Here is a 20,763-nt window from a genome sequence, read left to right on the forward strand (position 1 = left end):
CACCAAAAATTTCAGTTAAACTTATAATTTATGAATTTCCTCAAATATTTTGATAGTTTTTCACTTGAAATCGCTCTAATTTTGAGAACCACTGTTCGTTTTTGGAAAAAATATATAAAACACGATTGGTTTATAACAAAATGTAAATTAGAAATTCCATTTATATTTTGTAGAGACGCTCTTTAAAAATAGGCCGTTTTTCATGTTCATTCCACCAAAAATTTTAGTTAAACTTATAATTTATGAATTTCTTCAAATATTTTGATAGTTTTTCACTTGAAATCGCTCTAATTTTGAGAACCACTGTTCGTTTTTGGAAAAAATATATAAAACACGATTGGTTTATAACAAAATGTAAATTAGAAATTCCATTTATATTCTGAAGAGACGCTCTTTAAAAATAGGCCGTTTTTCACGTTCATTCCACCAAAAATTTCAGTTAAACTTATAATTTATGAATTTCCTCAAATATTTTGATAGTTTTTCACTTGAAATCGCTCTAATTTTGAGAACCACTGTTCGTTTTTGGAAAAAATATATAAAACACGATTGGTTTATAACAAAATGTAAATTAGAAATTCCATTTATATTCTGAAGAGACGCTCTTTCAAAATAGGCCGTTTTTCACGTTCATTCCACCAAAAATTTCAGTTAAACTTATAATTTATGAATTTCCTCAAATATTTTGATAGTTTTTCACTTGAAATCGCTCTAATTTTGAGAACCACTGTTCGTTTTTGGAAAAAATATATAAAACACGATTGGTTTATAACAAAATGTAAATTAGAAATTCCATTTATATTCTGAAGAGACGCTCTTTCAAAATAGGCCGTTTTTCACGTTCATTCCACCAAAAATTTCAGTTAAACTTATAATTTATGAATTTCCTCAAATATTTTGATAGTTTTTCACTTGAAATCGCTCTAATTTTGAGAACCACTGTTCGTTTTTGGAAAAAATATATAAAACACGATTGGTTTATAACAAAATGTAAATTAGAAATTCCATTTATATTCTGAAGAGACGCTCTTTCAAAATAGGCCGTTTTTCACGTTCATTCCACCAAAAATTTCAGTTAAACTTATAATTTATGAATTTCCTCAAATATTTTGATAGTTTTTCACTTGAAATCGCTCTAATTTTGAGAACCACTGTTCGTTTTTGGAAAAAATATATAAAACACAATTGGTTTATAACATTAAACACTTGAACGATATTTTTTTCAATTTTATGTAAAACTTACTTGTTGTAAAGGACAATGTCCGGTCTCCATATGTGATCAGATGGAACGTGGAGCATTTCAACGCCACCATAATCTTTTGGGTCCCATTTGAGTTTATAATCATACCATGCCTGTCGAAATTTGTTAATCCGAATATATTTACTATTCGAAAACGATAAATCGAACAAAAATCGAAAAAAAGAAGAAGATAACATGCATTAATCGCGGAAACATAACCTATTATTTATATTACGAAAAGTTTTTACGGCAAATTGTTAGGAAAATAAACAATAAACTTTTTTTTCGCTGTATTCAATCTTGTCAAAAGCCTTTTCAATCTCAATTGATGCTACGATAGTTCGGAGTGTTTTATATCGCAAAAAATAATTTACGTCACATGCAATATATGAAAAAACGGCACAACGAACCGATTTATTACGTTTCCTAATTAAAACTATGAACTTAACTACCTGTTCGACCCACAAATTCGTTGTCATGATTTGATTCTTGAGATTCTGAAACAAAATGAGTAAATTTGTAAATAACGCGACGCTCTGACGGAAATTTACGTTTTTTAATACTCAAATTGAACATATCAGTGTCGCCGAACGTTTCTCAATACTCTAACCGCGTGACTTCCGCATCAGTGTTGCCAAATCTCGAAAATTAATAACCTAACCTCAAAAATTCTCGTAATAATCGTGGTAGTCACAAATTAAGCCGATTTTGGACGTGCGATAACGAAACAGTGTTGCCATATCTTATGTATCGACCCTCGTATGACATAAATATCACTCAAGTTTCCAAAAACCATTAATTCGAATCCGATATCAATTTTTTTCCAAAAAATTAGGGAAATTTACGTTTTTTAAAACTCAAATTGAACATATCAGTGTCGCCGAACGTTTCTCAATACTCTAACCGCGTGACTTCCACATCAGTGTTGCCAAATCTCGAAAATTAATAACCTAACCTCAAAAATTCTCGTAATAATCGTGGTAGTCACAAATAAAGCCGATTTTGGACGTGCGATAACGAAACAGTGTTGCCATATCTTATGTATCGACCCTCGTATGACATAAATATCACTCAAGTTTCCAAAAACCATTAATTCGAATCCGATATCAATTTTTTTCCAAAAAAAATTGGGGAAATTTACGTTTTTTAAAACTCAAATTGAACACACCAGTGTTGCCGAACGTTTCTCAATACTCTAACCGCGTGACTTCCACATCAGTGTTGCCAAATCTCGAAAATTAATAACCTAACCTCAAAAATTCTCGTAATAATCGTGGTAGTCACAAATAAAGCCGATTTTGGACGTGCGATAACGAAACAGTGTTGCCATATCTTATGTATCGACCCTCGTATGACATAAATATCACTCAAGTTTCCAAAAACCATTAATTCGAATCCGATATCAATTTTTTTCCAAAAAATTAGGGAAATTTACGTTTTTTAAAACTCAAATTGAACACACCAGTGTCGCCGAACGTTTCTCAATACTCTAACCGCGTGACTTCCGCATCAGTGTTGCCAAATCTCGAAAATTAATAACCTAACCTCAAAAATTCTCGTAATAATCGTGGTAGTCACAAATAAAGCCGATTTTGGACGTGCGATAACGAAACAGTGTTGCCATATCTTATGTATCGACCCTCGTATGACATAAATATCACTCAAGTTTCCAAAAACCATTAATTCGAATCCGATATCAATTTTTTTCCAAAAAAAATTGGGGAAATTTACGTTTTTTAAAACTCAAATTGAACACACCAGTGTTGCCGAACGTTTCTCAATACTCTAACCGCGTGACTTCCGCATCAGTGTTGCCAAATCTCGAAAATTAATAACCTAACCTCAAAAATTCTCGTAATAATCGTGGTAGTCACAAATAAAGCCGATTTTGGACGTGCGATAACGAAACAGTGTTGCCATATCTTATGTATCGACCCTCGTATGACATAAATATCACTCAAGTTTCCAAAAACCATTAATTCGAATCCGATATCAATTTTTTTCCAAAAAATTAGGGAAATTTACGTTTTTTAAAACTCAAATTGAACATATCAGTGTTGCCGAACGTTTCTCAATACTCTAACCGCGTGACTTCCGCATCAGTGTTGCCAAATCTCGAAAATTAATAACCTAACCTTCAAAAATTCTCGTAGTAATCGTGGTAGTCACAAATAAAGCCGATTTTGGACGTGCGATAACGAAACAGTGTTGCCATATCTTATGTATCGACCCTCGTATGACATAAATATCACTCAAGTTTCCAAAAACCATTAATTCGAATCCGATATCAATTTTTTCCCAAAAAATTAGGGAAATTTACGTTTTTTAATACTCAAATTGAACATATCAGTGTCGCCGAACGTTTCTCAATACTCTAACCGCGTGACTTCCGCATCAGTGTTGCCAAATCTCGAAAATTAATAACCTAACCTCAAAAATTCTCGTAGTAATCGTGGTAGTCACAAATAAAGCCGATTTTGGACGTGCGATAACGAAACAGTGTTGCCACATCTTATGTATCGACCCTCGTATGACATAAATATCACTCAAGTTTCCAAAAACCATTAATTCGAATCCGATATCAATTTTTTTCCAAAAAAAATTGGGGAAATTTACGTTTTTTAAAACTCAAATTGAACACACCAGTGTTGCCGAACGTTTCTCAATACTCTAACCGCGTGACTTCCACATCAGTGTTGCCAAATCTCGAAAATTAATAACCTAACCTCAAAAATTCTCGTAGTAATCGTGGTAGTTATAAATAAAATAAAAATTTACTTACAACATCGATGAGTTGGGATAATTTGAGTTTGATTTTGACCGTAAGGGCATCGGTGACATTGATGACCGGTCGTACCAATTTGTTGTAATTCGAAAGTAGGTCATCGTAGAGTCTTTTGGCGTCTGGATTACCCGAACACCCTGTAACAATTGAAATACGAGGTTTTTACGAAAAGTTTTCGATACCACAACGAGTTTAAACGTACGTTTCGACTTTTAGAAATGCGATTATCACTCAAACTAAGTTTTTAATCACGGATAATCGATATTTTAATCACGAATGATCGTCAAGCTTCGAATTTTTACTATTAAAACGATTACAGATAAAATAAAGGAAGTTTACGCCTTGTAGAATTAGAAACTTATGAAACATCCCCCGTATATCGCGATTTAGAATTATTTTTTTTATATCTTCGATATTTCGAAACGTCAACTTTTACTATTAAAACGATTGCAAAGAAAGTAAAAAAAACTTATGAGACACCCCCCGTATATTGCCATCGAGAATTATTTTTTTATATCTTCGATATTTCGAAACGTCAACTTTTACTATTAAAACTATTGCAAAGAAAGTAAAAAAAACTTATGAGACACCCCCCGTATATTGCCATCGAGAATTATTTTTTTATATCTTCGATATTTCGAAACGTCAACTTTTACTATTAAAACGATTGCAAAGAAAATAAAGGAAACTTATGAGACACCCCCCGTATATCGCGATTTAGAATTATTTTTTTTATATCATCGATATTTCGAAACGTCAACTTTTACTATTAAAACGATTGCAAAGAAAGTAAAAAAAACTTATGAGACACCCCCCGTATATTGCCATCGAGAATTATTTTTTTATATCTTCGATATTTCGAAACGTCAACTTTTACTATTAAAACGATTGCAAAGAAAATAAAGGAAACTTATGAGACACCCCCCGTATATCGCGATTTAGAATTATTTTTTTTATATCATCGATATTTCGAAACGTCAACTTTTACTATTAAAACGATTGCAAAGAAAGTAAAAAAAACTTATGAGACACCCCCCGTATATTGCCATCGAGAATTATTTTTTTATATCTTCGATATTTCGAAACGTCAACTTTTACTATTAAAACGATTGCAAAGAAAGTAAAAAAAACTTATGAGACACCCCCCGTATATTGCCATCGAGAATTATTTTTTTATATCTTCGATATTTCGAAACGTCAACTTTTACTATTAAAACGATTGCAAAGAAAATAAAGGAAACTTATGAGACATCCCCCGTATATCGCGATTTAGAATTATTTTTTTTATATCTTCGATATTTCGAAACGTCAACTTTTACTATTAAAACGATTGCAAAGAAAGTAAAAAAAACTTATGAGACACCCCCCGTATATTGCCATCGAGAATTATTTTTTTATATCTTCGATATTTCGAAACGTCAACTTTTACTATTAAAACGATTGCAAAGAAAGTAAAAAAAACTTATGAGACACCCCCCGTATATTGCCATCGAGAATTATTTTTTTATATCTTCGATATTTCGAAACGTCAACTTTTACTATTAAAACGATTGCAAAGAAAATAAAGGAAACTTATGAGACACCCCCCGTATATCGCGATTTAGAATTATTTTTTTTATATCATCGATATTTCGAAACGTCAACTTTTACTATTAAAACGATTGCAAAGAAAGTAAAAAAAACTTATGAGACACCCCCCGTATATTGCCATCGAGAATTATTTTTTTATATCTTCGATATTTCGAAACGTCAACTTTTACTATTAAAACGATTGCAAAGAAAATAAAGGAAACTTATGAGACACCCCCCGTATATCGCGATTTAGAATTATTTTTTTTATATCATCGATATTTCGAAACGTCAACTTTTACTATTAAAACGATTGCAAAGAAAGTAAAAAAAACTTATTAGACACCCCCCGTATATCGCGATTTAGAATTATTTTTTTTATATCATCGATATTTCGAAACGTCAACTTTTACTATTAAAACGATTGCAAAGAAAGTAAAAAAAACTTATGAGACACCCCCCGTATATCGCGATTTAGAATTATTTTTTTTATATCATCGATATTTCGAAACGTCAACTTTTACTATTAAAACGATTGCAAAGAAAGTAAAAAAAACTTATGAGACACCCCCCGTATATCGCGATTTAGAATTATTTTTTTTATATCATCGATATTTCGAAACGTCAACTTTTACTATTAAAACGATTCCAAAGAAAGTAAAAAAAACTTATGAGACACCCCCCGTATATCGCGATTTAGAATTATTTTTTTTATATCATCGATATTTCGAAACGTCAACTTTTACTATTAAAACGATTCCAAAGAAAGTAAAAAAAACTTATGAGACACCCCCCGTATATTGCCATCGAGAATTATTTTTTTATATCTTCGATATTTCGAAACGTCAACTTTTACTATTAAAACGATTGCAAATAAAGTAAAAAAAACTTATGAAACATCCCCCGTATATCGCGATTTAGAATTATTTTTTTTATTTCGAAACGTCAACTTCCCAATGGAAACCTCTGAAGGATATGAATGTCACTGTCAATCGTATTCTGATTGTTTTTATTTGTTTCTTTACACTAAGGACCATCGATCTCTATTAGAATTGACTGGTTCGCTCCAGCTATGTGAAGGAATCTTGTTACACTTTAATATCGCGCAGAAATAAAAGAAGAATTCGGGAAAGAAGATTATATAACATGCTTGTTGGTAAATAATAATAATAATATAATCAATGTCAATGTCAGATTCGGCGTATTCGCATCGACGTTGCCATATGTCAAAACTTGTCGTATTTCCTATTTCGATTCGTATTGCAAACATTTCCAAACAGATTTCATTGATTTTACTCGAATTAAATTACGGCGTGAATTTTCCATTTAAATTTTCGTTATTATCTCCGAACGTGGAACGACCATAAAATGATCCCAACTATGAGAGTACAATTATGACTAATTGCGAAACCATTACGTTTCAGGGCGTAATTGAGGTTAGGGACAAACTTTGGGGGGCATTAATTATTCAGAAGTCCGTTTTGATGTTGTCAAAATGGTTTTTAGAGTCTCGTACTAAACGCGATACATTAAAAACTAAGGATTAATTCATATTTTTTTAATAAAATGCAGTTTCGACGTTACTGCGTCTTATCGGGGCGGTATAACAACCCAACAAAGGAAAGCGTGATGAAACTACCGCCATCTCTAGGTCAGGACAGGTACTTACGTCCAGATAGAGATCGACTAGATTCAAGTATCGTTTCGAAATTTATTCGAGAACGACTTTTCGTAATTTGCAAGGAAATTCGTGGAAAATAAGTTGTGCAAACGTCGGATTTTTAATTGAAAAGTAACTGTCGGAAGTTTCGGAGTTGTTTACTTCACTTAACCAACTCTCGACTAATTTATATCGTTGCGTCTGGTCGGTATTGGATTTCGGACGAAAAAACTTCCGACTGAAATCACAGAGAAAGGAAAATAACCGACAAATGAAAAATTACACGGTTTAATCTTCGAATTTACGTCTATAACTGTTTATTAGGCCCTTATTGAGTCGCGTCACTTATATATAACCTTCCACGTACAGAATTAGTCGAGGGCTCGATACTTTACAATACGAAAAATGCGCACAATCATTCGCCCGTCGGAATCTTTTGTTTTAACCGCGCGTTTCAATCAAATATCGTTTTTAAAGAATCTCAATTGACGTTGATAACTTTACGCAACGAAATTTTCTCGAGGAATTCATTTTTCCATTTAAATCGTCCATTTTCCAAGCGAATACTCATCAAACAATCTGTCAGCGACAATGTATCACGTGCACGACAACGTTTGGACACGACAAATTTATTCGATATGGAAATACAGTGTTGCCGAATGCCGCACGAACTCACCTAAAGCTAACACGTGCACTATCCACATGATCCGGACCAGATTTTTCGTCATCATATCGGAGCGTCATGTCCTCATGACGAATATTCCTCAGATGCCTGAAACAATACAACAATAATTACAGCGTGTTGAATACTACGATTTTTCTACGTCTACAATAATAAATTTTGACTGGCCGAACGCCGACTGACACAGTGTACAGCGGACGGAATATCGCGTTGTTAGATCAAAAATTTAATAAACCAGGAAGGAAAAAGGTGGAATGATTCGAATTCTTGTATAGTAAATTTGTTTTTTAATAAAATTTTACTTCAAGTTCGTCGAAAGAATTCTAAACGCGCTTATTTCGAAGTAATAAATCGAAATTCCCAACAAACGTACTTTTTGGTGTTTGATTACCACGATCCCACAATAATAAACAAAATTGCCATCTTGCGCTTAATTTTTCAGTTCGACTCACGACTTTTTCTTCTTTTTTTACAAATTTTACCTAACCTGTTTCCTCACGTTGCTAGTGGTTCTTCTTTTTTAACATTTCATATTTTTTTCACGTCTCATTTTTGGTAATTATTCAACTAGAACTAATTTTTTATCCGAGAATCGGTTTATTTATTATTATATCCATTTTAAACCAACTGAAATGCTTTATTTTAATATGTGAACGCACAACCGGTTAAATACGTTTAGTTTGATTTAATTTAAACGGTGTAAACTGCCCTTTAGAAACGTCACGTCGAAATAGAAGCGGAATCAAGTAAAGACATACCCCCACTATACATTTACGACGTACGTCAATGACGCTAATAAAAACAAGTCTGGATAATGCAAAGAAAGTAAAGGAAACTTTTAGACAACCCCCGTATATTGCGATCGAGAATTATTTTTTTTATATCATCGATGTTTCGAAACGTCAACTTCCCAATGGAAACATCTGAAGGATATGAATGTCACTGTCAATCGTATTCTGATTGTTTTTATTTTTTTCTTTACACTAAGGACCATCGATCTCTATTAGAATTGACTGGTTCGCTCCAGCTAGTGAAGGAATCTTGTTACACTTTAATATCGCGCAGAAATAAAAGAAGAATTCGGGAAAGAAGATTATATAACATACTTTGTTGTTAAATTATAATAAATATTTATTTGAACTAATGTTTCAAGTCAATGTCAGATTCGACGTATTCGCATCGACGTTGCCATATGTCAAAACTTGTCGTATTTCCTATTTCGATTCGTATAGGAAACATTTTGGTAATTCTTTAACTAGAACTAATTTTTTATCCGAGAATCGGTTTATTTATTATTATATCCAATTTAAACTAACTGAAATGCTTTATATTAATATGTGAACGCATAACCGGTTAAATACGTTTAGTTTGATTTAATTTAAACGGTGTAAACTGCCCTTTAGAAACGTCACGTCGAAATAGAAGCGGAATCAAGTAAAGACATACCCCCACTATACATTTACGACGTACGTCAATGACGCTAATAAAAACAAGTCTGGTTAATTCTAGCGATGTTGCCAAATAACAACGTTCGAAAATCCGTATAAAATGATAATAATATGTTGGATTTGTATTTATTAATTTAGTTTATAAAGCTGGGGTAGTTCTAATACGTTTTTCCGATATATAAATGGACTTTATATGTTTTTCTCGATCATTCTGGAGTGTTATACTATAAAAAACGTTTCAAACGACCGACTGGAATTTTTACAGGTCTGTAATCGCAAAAACCAAGTCGAATAATGATTTTTATCTGATATTTACCGGGAATAATAAAACTTTTCGTTTTTTTTTCAAACTTGTTTTAATTATAACTTTGATATTTCCTTCAGAACGTGCTTTTTTTATATATAAAATTTGCCTCGAGGTAAACGGCGTACTTTGATTGATGAAAGTTAAGATACAGGGTGATTCGACAATATTATCGGACGGATTGAATACCGAAATCGTATTTTCCAGATCTGACCCTTTTAGACCTTCAAAAAAATGTTTTAAGGAATGGAATATCGATCGACAGAGGTTGTACAACCGTTTCGGTGGAAGTACAAACAGAATTTCAGGTCCGAACTGTATTAAAATTATCATTTAGCTTCGTTATTGACGCCTGTCGTGCCAACGTACCTTAAAGGGATCGGTACTTTCGATATTTTGACTGTTTTTTATTAAATTTGATTCTAATTATAACGATAAGGGAATATTTGCATCCATTCTGAGTTTTTTTTGTTTAGAAAAGATTTGAGAGCTTTGAGAATCTCGAAATTCAAACCAAAATTGTAGGAAGGGGGCGATTTTGTGCGAATTTAGTGGGATTTTTCTCTTTTTTATTCGTCCTTTTGGTCGTAGAAAGATTTTTTGGAATCATAATCATCCTAATAACCCAGAATTACACTGTGGGGCTTTTACCCGGCTCGAAGGACCAGACTAAATGCGATAAATTGCTTTACGAGTAAAATATATAAAACAAAAACTAAATACCATCATTTTATGAATATATAAGACGTAATATTGTAAAAAAAACCTTTAATACTTGTTAAATTTAATTATTAAAGGCTACAGTGCCTTTCTAGCCTAATTATTGAGGAAATTATCGAATTTAGTGGGATTTTTCTCTTCTTTATTCGTCCTTTTGGTCGTAGAAAGATTTTTTGGAATCATAATCATCCTAATAACCCAGAATTACACTGTGGGGCTTTTACCCGGCTCGAAGGACCAGACTAAATACGATAAATTGCTTTACGAGTAAAATATTTGAAACAAAAACTAAATACCACCATTTTATGAATATATAAGACGTAATATTGTAAAAAAAACCTTTAATACTTGTTAAATTTAATTATTAAAGGCTACAGTGCCTTTCTAGCCTAATTATTGAGGAAATTATCGAATTTAGTGGGATTTTTCTCTTCTTTATTCGTCGTTTTGGTCGTAGAGAGATTTTTTGGAATCGTAGTCATCCTAATAACCCAGAATTACACTGTGGGGCTTTTACCCGGCTCGAAGGACCAGACTAAATACGATAAATTGCTTTACGAGTAAAATATATGAAGCAAAAACTAAATACCATCATTTTATGAATATATAAGACGTAATATTGTAAAAAAAACCTTTAATACTTGTTAAAATTAGTTATTACAGGCTACAGTGCCTTCCTAGCCTAATTATTGAGGAAATTATCGAATTTAGTGGAATTTTTCTCTTCTTTATTCGTCCTTTTGGTCGTAGAAAGATTTTTTGGAATCGTAGTCATCCTAATAACCCAGAATTACACTGTGGGGCTTTTACCCGGCTCGAAGGACCAGACTAAATACGATAAATTGCTTTACGAGTAAAATATATAAAACAAAAACTAAATACCATCATTTTATGAATATATAAGACGTAATATTGTAAAAAAAAACGTTTAATACTTGTTAAATTTAATTATTAAAGGCTACAGTGCCTTTCTAGCCTAATTATTGAGGAAATTATCGAATTTAGTGGAATTTTTCTCTTCTTTATTCGTCGTTTTGGTCGTAGAGAGATTTTTTGGAATCGTAGTCATCCTAATAACCCAGAATTACACTGTGGGGCTTTTACCCGGCTCGAAGGACCAGACTAAATACGATAAATTGCTTTACGAGTAAAATATATGAAGCAAAAACTAAATACCATCATTTTATGAATATATAAGACGTAATATTGTAAAAAAAACCTTTAATACTTGTTAAATTTAATTATTAAAGGCTACAGTGCCTTTCTAGCCTAATTATTGAGGAAATTATCGAATTTAGTGGGATTTTTCTCTTCTTTATTCGTCGTTTTGGTCGTAGAGAGATTTTTTGGAATCGTAGTCATCCTAATAACCCAGAATTACACTGTGGGGCTTTTACCCGGCTCGAAGGACCAGACTAAATACGATAAATTGCTTTACGAGTAAAATATATGAAGCAAAAACTAAATACCATCATTTTATGAATATATAAGACGTAATATTGTAAAAAAAAACCTTTAATACTTGTTAAAATTAGTTATTACAGGCTACAGTGCCTTCCTAGCCTAATTATTGAGGAAATTATCGAATTTAGTGGAATTTTTCTCTTCTTTATTCGTCGTTTTGGTCGTAGAGAGATTTTTTGGAATCGTAGTCATCCTAATAACCCAGAATTACACTGTGGGGCTTTTACCCGGCTCGAAGGACCAGACTAAATACGATAAATTGCTTTACGAGTAAAATATATAAAACAAAAACTAAATACCATCATTTTATGAATATATAAGACGTAATATTGTAAAAGAAACCTTTAATACTTGTTCAAATTAGTTATTGCTGGCTACAGATAAACTTAACGAGCTGAAAAATGAACCGATCTTCCATTACCTGCCCTTTGTTGATATTTCTGTACATTTTCCTTTGTGATACGTCCAATTAATGTAGGAACTCTTAATAAGAAAACGAACTTTTTCGTTTTTTCTCATTAATAGCAATAAATTGACCGGGCGACCTCCACTGTCGCTCCACTCGGTTTTTAGAGCTCGAATCAAACGTCGAAATTGACAATAACCCTTTTTATGTTGATAAAAAAGCTCAACGCAATAATTTCATTATATATAAACACAGGAAGTCGGAATAAGTTACGAACAAATTCGCAAAATGGTTCCCTCCGCCGGCCCTGGCCAACTACTATGAAATTTTAATAATTCGGCGAATTCGCGCGGCGCCTTTTACATTTTTTACAAATGGCGCGGAACCCGTTCGATGTATAATTCCTTTGTAGCAGGCGGTTTATTTATAGTACTTCTTAGGAACGGCTCATCGGTTTTTGCGTCGCTAAAATGATTTATAGCTTGAAAACTTCGCTCAAATTATATTTAATATATTTTCGAATCGATCTTTATTGAATTTTAACCCTTATAGCGATTAATTTCGACGTAAAGGGCGTATCTGAAAGCCTACGGCCCTTTGAACGTCCGCAATGTAACTATGAACTTTGATACGATATAAAAATTAATTTTTGGAACCTTCCGTTCGAAATTTGAGCCTTGACCTACCCACAAACACCTCGATTTCAACTATTTTCGTTATCTAATAATAAATACAACAAGAAATTAGACAGTTTCTTTACTTTACAAAACGTCTTGTTAGTTTATTAAGTAGTAGTGTTTAAATAGCTTCCTATTCGCCAGATTTAGCCCCCCCGGATTATTTTTGTTCCTAAATTTGAAAAAAATGGTTCTGATATCGAAAATTTTCCAAAAAAAAAGACATTTTTGTGTTTTGTTGATTTATCCGGGTACTTATTGGATTATTTTCGTATAATACCTCTTCCGATCGAATCTTATTAATTCCTTATCAATTCCTTTGACCATTATCTGTTCCGACCATCGATGATTTTAACGTTTTCCAAATCAGAACGACACCGCAAAGGAAATTAATCGTAACCCGAAGATAGGATCGAACTTCGGACGGAAATCGAGAATTCCAAAACTAATTTTCTGATTTCGGATCTACCCCGTACGGTTAATTAACGAAATTAGTTGAAACGTCGTTTCGACGAGAACTGTAGAGCGATTTTACGGTATAATTGTCAGTTGCGTCGATTTAAACATTTTTTCGCTACTCCACGATTCGTTGTACGATTTCCACTTTATGGTGATTCGTTAATCTTTATTGTAAGTGACGAGATGTTTGTCCAATGTAAAAAATGTGATTTTAACGACCAGAAACTTCGTTGTATGGTGTTAAACTCGTCGTAAGTTGTTTTTAGCTCGATATTTACCGAAATAACTGTATAACTGATGGAATATTCTAATTTTAATGGAAATTATGAAGGAAAAACAAGTTTTCCCGTCGCCGCTAATTTATACAAAATTATGAGGCGTTAAAACAATCGACGATTTACGTAAACATGCCTCGAATTGACGGACGCTTTCGCGAATAATTCATGTCGATGAAAGTGTAACAAATGACACGGAAACGACGGGAAAAATTTCCAAAAATGTGTTTGGAATTGGGGTTGGGGAAACCCCCCATTCAAGATCGTTTAAAATGATGTATCGAGACGCGATGTTTCAAAGTTAAATAATGAAACCGCTGGGTTGTTAAATTCCCCGATGGCGTCGTTCAAATTCGTCAGACAAATTGGTTAATTAATATCCGAAACACAGATGTCTCTAATAGTCGCTCAAATTCCCATGGAAAATTATTTATCGCAAAGCAGCGACGTTGCCAATTCCCAAATTGAGACTGGGTTTTAACTAACAAACACTATTGACAACGGAAGAAGCCTTGACGTGGAAACATCGATTTGCCATGCTTGAGTCCTGGTCGTGGCGATCTTTCCAGAGACTTGAGGCTTGATGGTGGATCAAATTAGACTAGAACCGGACTATCCGCACCGGCGAAATCAAGTGCGAAACATCGATTACCAAAAACTAATAAAAAAATCCGGTTTTCTCAACATCTCAACCAGCTGCAAGGCAGAGAAGCCTCAAACGGATGCTTATTGATAGAACTGTCTTTCCAGAGACTTGAGGCTTGATGGTGGATCAAATTAGACTAGAATCGGACGATCCGCACCGGCGAAATCAAGTGCGAAACATCGATTACCAAAAACTAATAAAAAAATTCGGTTTTCTCAACATCTCAACCAGCTGCAAGGCAGAGAAGCCTCAAACGGATGCTTATTGATAGAACTGTCTTTCCAGAGACTTGAGGCTTGATAGTGGATCAAATTAGACTAGAATCGGACGATCCGCACCGGCGAAATCAAGTGCGAAACATCGATTACCAAAAACTAATAAAAAAATTCGGTTTTCTCAACATCTCAACCAGCTGCAAGGCAGAGAAGCCTCAAACGGATGCTTATTGATAGAACTGTCTTTCCAGAGACTTGAGGCTTGATGGTGGATCAAATTAGACTAGAATCGGACTATCCGCACCGGCGGAATCAAGTGCGAAACATCGATTACCAAAAACTAATAAAAAAATTCGGTTTTCTCAACATCTCAACCAGCTGCAAGGCAGAGAAGCCTCAAACGGATGCTTATTGATAGAACTGTCTTTCCAGAAACTTGAGGCTTGATGGTGGATCAAATTAGACTAGAATCGGACTATCCGCACCGGCGAAATCAAGTGCGAAACATCGATTACCAAAAACTAATAAAAAAATTCGGTTTTCTCAACATCTCAACCAGCTGCAAGGCAGAGAAGCCTCAAACGGATGCTTATTGATAGAACTGTCTTTCCAGAGACTTGAGGCTTGATGGTGGATCAAATTAGACTAGAATCGGACGATCCGCACCGGCGAAATCAAGTGCGAAACATCGATTACCAAAAACTAATAAAAAAATTCGGTTTTCTCAACATCTCAACCAGCTGCAAGGCAGAGAAGCCTCAAACGGATGCTTATTGATAGAACTGTCTTTCCAGAGACTTGAGGCTTGATGGTGGATCAAATTAGACTAGAATCGGACGATCCGCACCGGCGAAATCAAGTGCGAAACATCGATTACCAAAAACTAATAAAAAAATCCGGTTTTCTCAACATCTCAACCAGCTGCAAGGCAGAGAAGCCTCAAACGGATGCTTATTGATAGAACTGTCTTTCCAGAGACTTGAGGCTTGATGGTGGATCAAATTAGACTAGAATCGGACTATCCGCACCGGCGGAATCAAGTGCGAAACATCGATTACCAAAAACTAATAAAAAAATTCGGTTTTCTCAACATCTCAACCAGCTGCAAGGCAGAGAAGCCTCAAACGGATGCTTATTGATAGAACTGTCTTTCCAGAAACTTGAGGCTTGATGGTGGATCAAATTAGACTAGAATCGGACTATCCGCACCGGCGAAATCAAGTGCGAAACATCGATTACCAAAAACTAATAAAAAAATTCGGTTTTCTCAACATCTCAACCAGCTGCAAGGCAGAGAAGCCTCAAACGGATGCTTATTGATAGAACTGTCTTTCCAGAGACTTGAGGCTTGATGGTGGATCAAATTAGACTAGAATCGGACGATCCGCACCGGCGAAATCAAGTGCGAAACATCGATTACCAAAAACTAATAAAAAAATTCGGTTTTCTCAACATCTCAACCAGCTGCAAGGCAGAGAAGCCTCAAACGGATGCTTATTGATAGAACTGTCTTTCCAGAGACTTGAGGCTTGATGGTGGATCAAATTAGACTAGAATCGGACGATCCGCACCGGCGAAATCAAGTGCGAAACATCGATTACCAAAAACTAATAAAAAAATCCGGTTTTCTCAACATCTCAACCAGCTGCAAGGCAGAGAAGCCTCAAACGGATGCTTATTGATAGAACTGTCTTTCCAGAGACTTGAGGCTTGATGGTGGATCAAATTAGACAAGAATCGGACGATCCGCACCGGCAGAATCAACAAATCCAGTCTTCTCAATACCTATACATCGAACTACTAGTACCGGCCGTAGAAGATACTCAAAAACTGAAGCTGAATCCCTGGAAACGGCGTAGTTTCGCTGAGACCTCGTCCTCGTCTGGGTCTCAGCGCAGGTAGAAGGTAATTTGTTCGTCCCAAGTCAGGTATATCGACGAGGATTCATTTAGGACGTTGAGAAGGTTTATGGGTCAAGTATAGGTCAGTTAGGAACAGATTTGCCCTTCGCAATCCACCCCCTCGACTGTTTCCTATTTCCAGATCCCCATATCTAGACCCAACGACTTTTCCGCGTTCCCTAACCTCAAAAATTCAGTTCAAGAAGTGAGTTTTGTATAGAACTTTGTCTAAAAGCATTTTTACAACGTTAACCACACTTTAATCTTCTTTTTTATATTCGAACGGCCTCGTTTCTTGTGTTTCGAAAACGTTAGTTTAATAAACTTCGGTCGTTACTTTTGAATTATAATGCTAAACACTTCTCCTCGACACTTAGCACTTTAAATAAAATTCCGATCATTATTCGTGACTTATAAAATTTTAACGAGGCATAAATTCGATTTTGATATTTTCTTTTCTCACCTTTTCTCATTCCAAATGTTTTTTTTTTTGATACAATATAATTAGAGGAATCGTTAATAAACGCAGTTTGCGACAAAAAAAAATCGGCATTGAGGGTTTTTGTACGAGAAAAAACGTTGTGATAACCGCGATCCTCATTTTGACGATGATTTAACTAATTAACCGAATTTCGCATGTGAAAATAGGTTAGGAAAACTTGGGAGATAAAAATTTTTTTGTTTTCTCATCTTTTATTTTTCTTTTGTACAATATACGAGGTGTTATGGACAAAAACTCGAAAAAATAAGGGAAATTACGTCGAATTTTTGGTTATTTTTTTCTGTATTCTTTTCAACACACCTCGTACATTATATTCTGGCTTATCACTGATATAAAAAAGTGCTAAAAAGGGCAAGTTTCACCACCATTTTTGGTATAAACAAAAACTCGAAAAAATAAGGGAAATTACGTCGAATTTTTGGTTATTTTTTTCTGTATTCTTTTCAACACACCTCGTACATTATATTCTGGCTTATCACTGATATAAAAAAGTGCTAAAAAGGGCAAGTTTCACCATCATTTTTGGTATAAACAAAAACTCGAAAAAATAAGGGAAATTACGTCGAATTTTTGGTTATTTTTTTCTGTATTCTTTTCAACACACCTCGTACATTATATTCTGGCTTATCACTGATATAAAAAAGTGCTAAAAAGGGCAAGTTTCACCATCATTTTTGGTATAAACAAAAACTCGAAAAAATAAGGGAAATTACGTCGAATTTTTGGTTATTTTTTTCTGTATTCTTTTCAACACACCTCGTACATTATATTCTGGCTTATCACGGATATAAAAAAGTGCTAAAAAGGGCAAGTTTCACCATCATTTTTGGTATAAACAAAAACTCGAAAAAATAAGGGAAATTACGTCGAATTTTTGGTTATTTTTTTCTGTATTCTTTTCAACACACCTCGTACATTATATTCTGGCTTATCACTGATATAAAAAAGTGCTAAAAAGGGCAAGTTTCACCATCATTTTTGGTATAAACAAAAACTCGAAAAAATAAGGGAAATTACGTCGAATTTTTGGTTATTTCTTTCTGTATTCTTTTCAACACACCTCGTACATTATATTCTGGCTTATCACTGATATAAAAAAGTGCTAAAAAGGGCAAGTTTCACCATCATTTTTGGTATAAACAAAAACTCGAAAAAATAAGGGAAATTACGTCGAATTTTTGGTTATTTTTTTCTGTATTCTTTTCAACACACCTCGTACATTATATTCTGGCTTATCACGGATATAAAAAAGTGCTAAAAAGGGCAAGTTTCACCATCATTTTTGGTATAAACAAAAACTCGAAAAAATAAGGGAAATTACGTCGAATTTTTGGTTATTTTTTTATGTATTCTTTTCAACACACCTCGTACATTATATTCTGGCTTATCACGGATATAAAAAAGTGCTAAAAAGGGCAAGTTTCACCATCATTTTTGGTATAAACAAAAACTCGAAAAAATAAGGGAAATTACGTCGAATTTTTGGTTATTTTTTTCTGTATTCTTTTCAACACACCTCGTACATTATATTCTGGCTTATCACGGATATAAAAAAGTGCTAAAAAGGGCAAGTTTCACCATCATTTTTGGTATAAACAAAAACTCGAAAAAATAAGGGAAATTACGTCGAATTTTTGGTTATTTTTTTCTGTATTCTTTTCAACACACCTCGTACATTATATTCTGGCTTATCACTGATATAAAAAAGTGCTAAAAAGGGCAAGTTTCACCATCATTTTTGGTATAAACAAAAACTCGAAAAAATAAGGGAAATTACGTCGAATTTTTGGTTATTTCTTTCTGTATTCTTTTCAACACACCTCGTACATTATATTCTGGCTTATCACTGATATAAAAAAGTGCTAAAAAGGGCAAGTTTCACCATCATTTTTGGTATAAACAAAAACTCGAAAAAATAAGGGAAATTACGTCGAATTTTTGGTTATTTTTTTATGTATTCTTTTCAACACACCTCGTACATTATATTCTGGCTTATCACGGATATAAAAAAGTGCTAAAAAGGGCAAGTTTCACCATCATTTTTGGTATAAACAAAAACTCGAAAAAATAAGGGAAATTACGTCGAATTTTTGGTTATTTTTTTCTGTATTCTTTTCAACACACCTCGTACATTATATTCTGGCTTATCACGGATATAAAAAAGTGCTAAAAAGGGCAAGTTTCACCATCATTTTTGGTATAAACAAAAACTCGAAAAAATAAGGGAAATTACGTCGAATTTTTGGTTATTTTTTTATGTATTCTTTTCAACACACCTCGTACATTATATTCTGGCTTATCACGGATATAAAAAAGTGCTAAAAAGGGCAAGTTTCACCATCATTTTTGGTATAAACAAAAACTCGAAAAAATAAGGGAAATTACGTCGAATTTTTGGTTATTTTTTTCTGTATTCTTTTCAACACACCTCGTACATTATATTCTGGCTTATCACGGATATAAAAAAGTGCTAAAAAGGGCAAGTTTCACCATCATTTTTGGTATAAACAAAAACTCGAAAAAATAAGGGAAATTACGTCGAATTTTTGGTTATTTTTTTCTGTATTCTTTTCAACACACCTCGTACATTATATTCTGGCTTATCACGGATATAAAAAAGTGCTAAAAAGGGCAAGTTTCACCACCATTTTTGGTATAAACAAAAACTCGAAAAAATAAGGGAAATTACGTCGAATTTTTGGTTATTTTTTTCTGTATTCTTTTCAACACACCTCGTACATTAATTTCGTTGCAATAGATAATTACGTATGTGAAATTAAAAGTTAAAACAAACTCCATAAACGAAAAAATACGGAATTTAATAAACGATACACTGTTTTTTTTTTTTAGATATATTAAAATCGAGTAAACAAAAACCATAAAATGAATAATAGTATCTGTCAAACGTATCAAAAAATTCCAACAAAACACATATTCCCATTCATCTTATAACTAAAAATCATCACTCTCCGAAACCGATAAAAATCCCAAACAACAGAATCCATTACGATCCAAAATCATCCTCCCTCTTACCTTTTTCCTGGCCTTTATCCAAAAAAAGAGAAGCCCAAAATCCCATCGAGGTCACCTACTTGGCACTTACTCGTATTATAAAACGCACGTTTTACCGAGGTACGGAAGGCACACACCGAACGAGCCAACCGACGGTGTCTGATCGTCTATTTGAAATAGGAAACGGTTCTCTTGCTATCCCCATAAAGCCGTTCGAAGCCACCGCCATTCGACGCATGCGCCATTTTGTCGTCCCTAGGTCTAGCAAGGCCTTTCTACACTTTGCCGCCGCTCTTCGCGTGTTATTGTGTACGTATTCGGGATATCCTATTCTTAATATATGATACTCCAGATGTCCTAAGAGGTGACAGCACACCTGGAGAGCGTCACTTGTTAAAGTGGAACAGAAGCGGTTGCTAAGTGGGTCATATCACATATTCTCGTTCGAAATATTATCTTAACTCAATTGTAACGATTATTGATAACCGAAAAAAATGTAATTAGGATAAATAAACCATAAACGTAACATCTTTATCTTACCGTCGTTTCAATACGTACAAATTTATTTAAATTTAAATAATAATTTGTTTATTTTCTATCATTTCAATCTCATACAAGAGAAATGTCACTATCTGACTCTACCATCGTATAATAGATGGCGCTACGTACTAATTTATTCAAATTAGGAATTCGATATTTCATCATATCATGTTTTATTTAGGGAAAAGTCGTCGTTTAAATGCATTTTCACGTTTAGCTGAAATACTTTTAAATATATTTAATCACTGTAAACAAAAA

General features: G+C 33.7%; 1 protein-coding gene across 2 annotated transcripts in view; it reads right to left on the reverse strand.

Moving 5' to 3' along the window:
• The window catches only part of LOC130450535 (acetylcholine receptor subunit alpha-like), a 39,805-nt gene extending 19,284 nt beyond the window's left edge, over window positions 1–20,521 (reverse strand). For both annotated transcript variants that reach the window (XR_008910583.1, XM_056789000.1), the window contains exons 1-5: window positions 19,987–20,521; window positions 7,931–8,026; window positions 4,023–4,162; window positions 1,693–1,737; window positions 1,244–1,353 (exon numbers count right to left, since the gene is read on the reverse strand). Coding sequence is in view for 1 of the 2 variants with exons in the window: in XM_056789000.1 (XP_056644978.1) it covers window positions 1,244–1,353; window positions 1,693–1,737; window positions 4,023–4,162; window positions 7,931–7,985 (350 nt within the window). In the remaining variant the exon portion in view is untranslated. The remainder of the gene's footprint in view (window positions 1–1,243; window positions 1,354–1,692; window positions 1,738–4,022; window positions 4,163–7,930; window positions 8,027–19,986) is intronic.
• Between the last annotated feature and the right edge of the window lie 242 nt (window positions 20,522–20,763).

The sequence above is a fragment of the Diorhabda sublineata genome, chromosome 11, assembly GCF_026230105.1.
Source record: "Diorhabda sublineata isolate icDioSubl1.1 chromosome 11, icDioSubl1.1, whole genome shotgun sequence".
NCBI lineage: Eukaryota > Metazoa > Arthropoda > Insecta > Coleoptera > Chrysomelidae > Diorhabda > Diorhabda sublineata.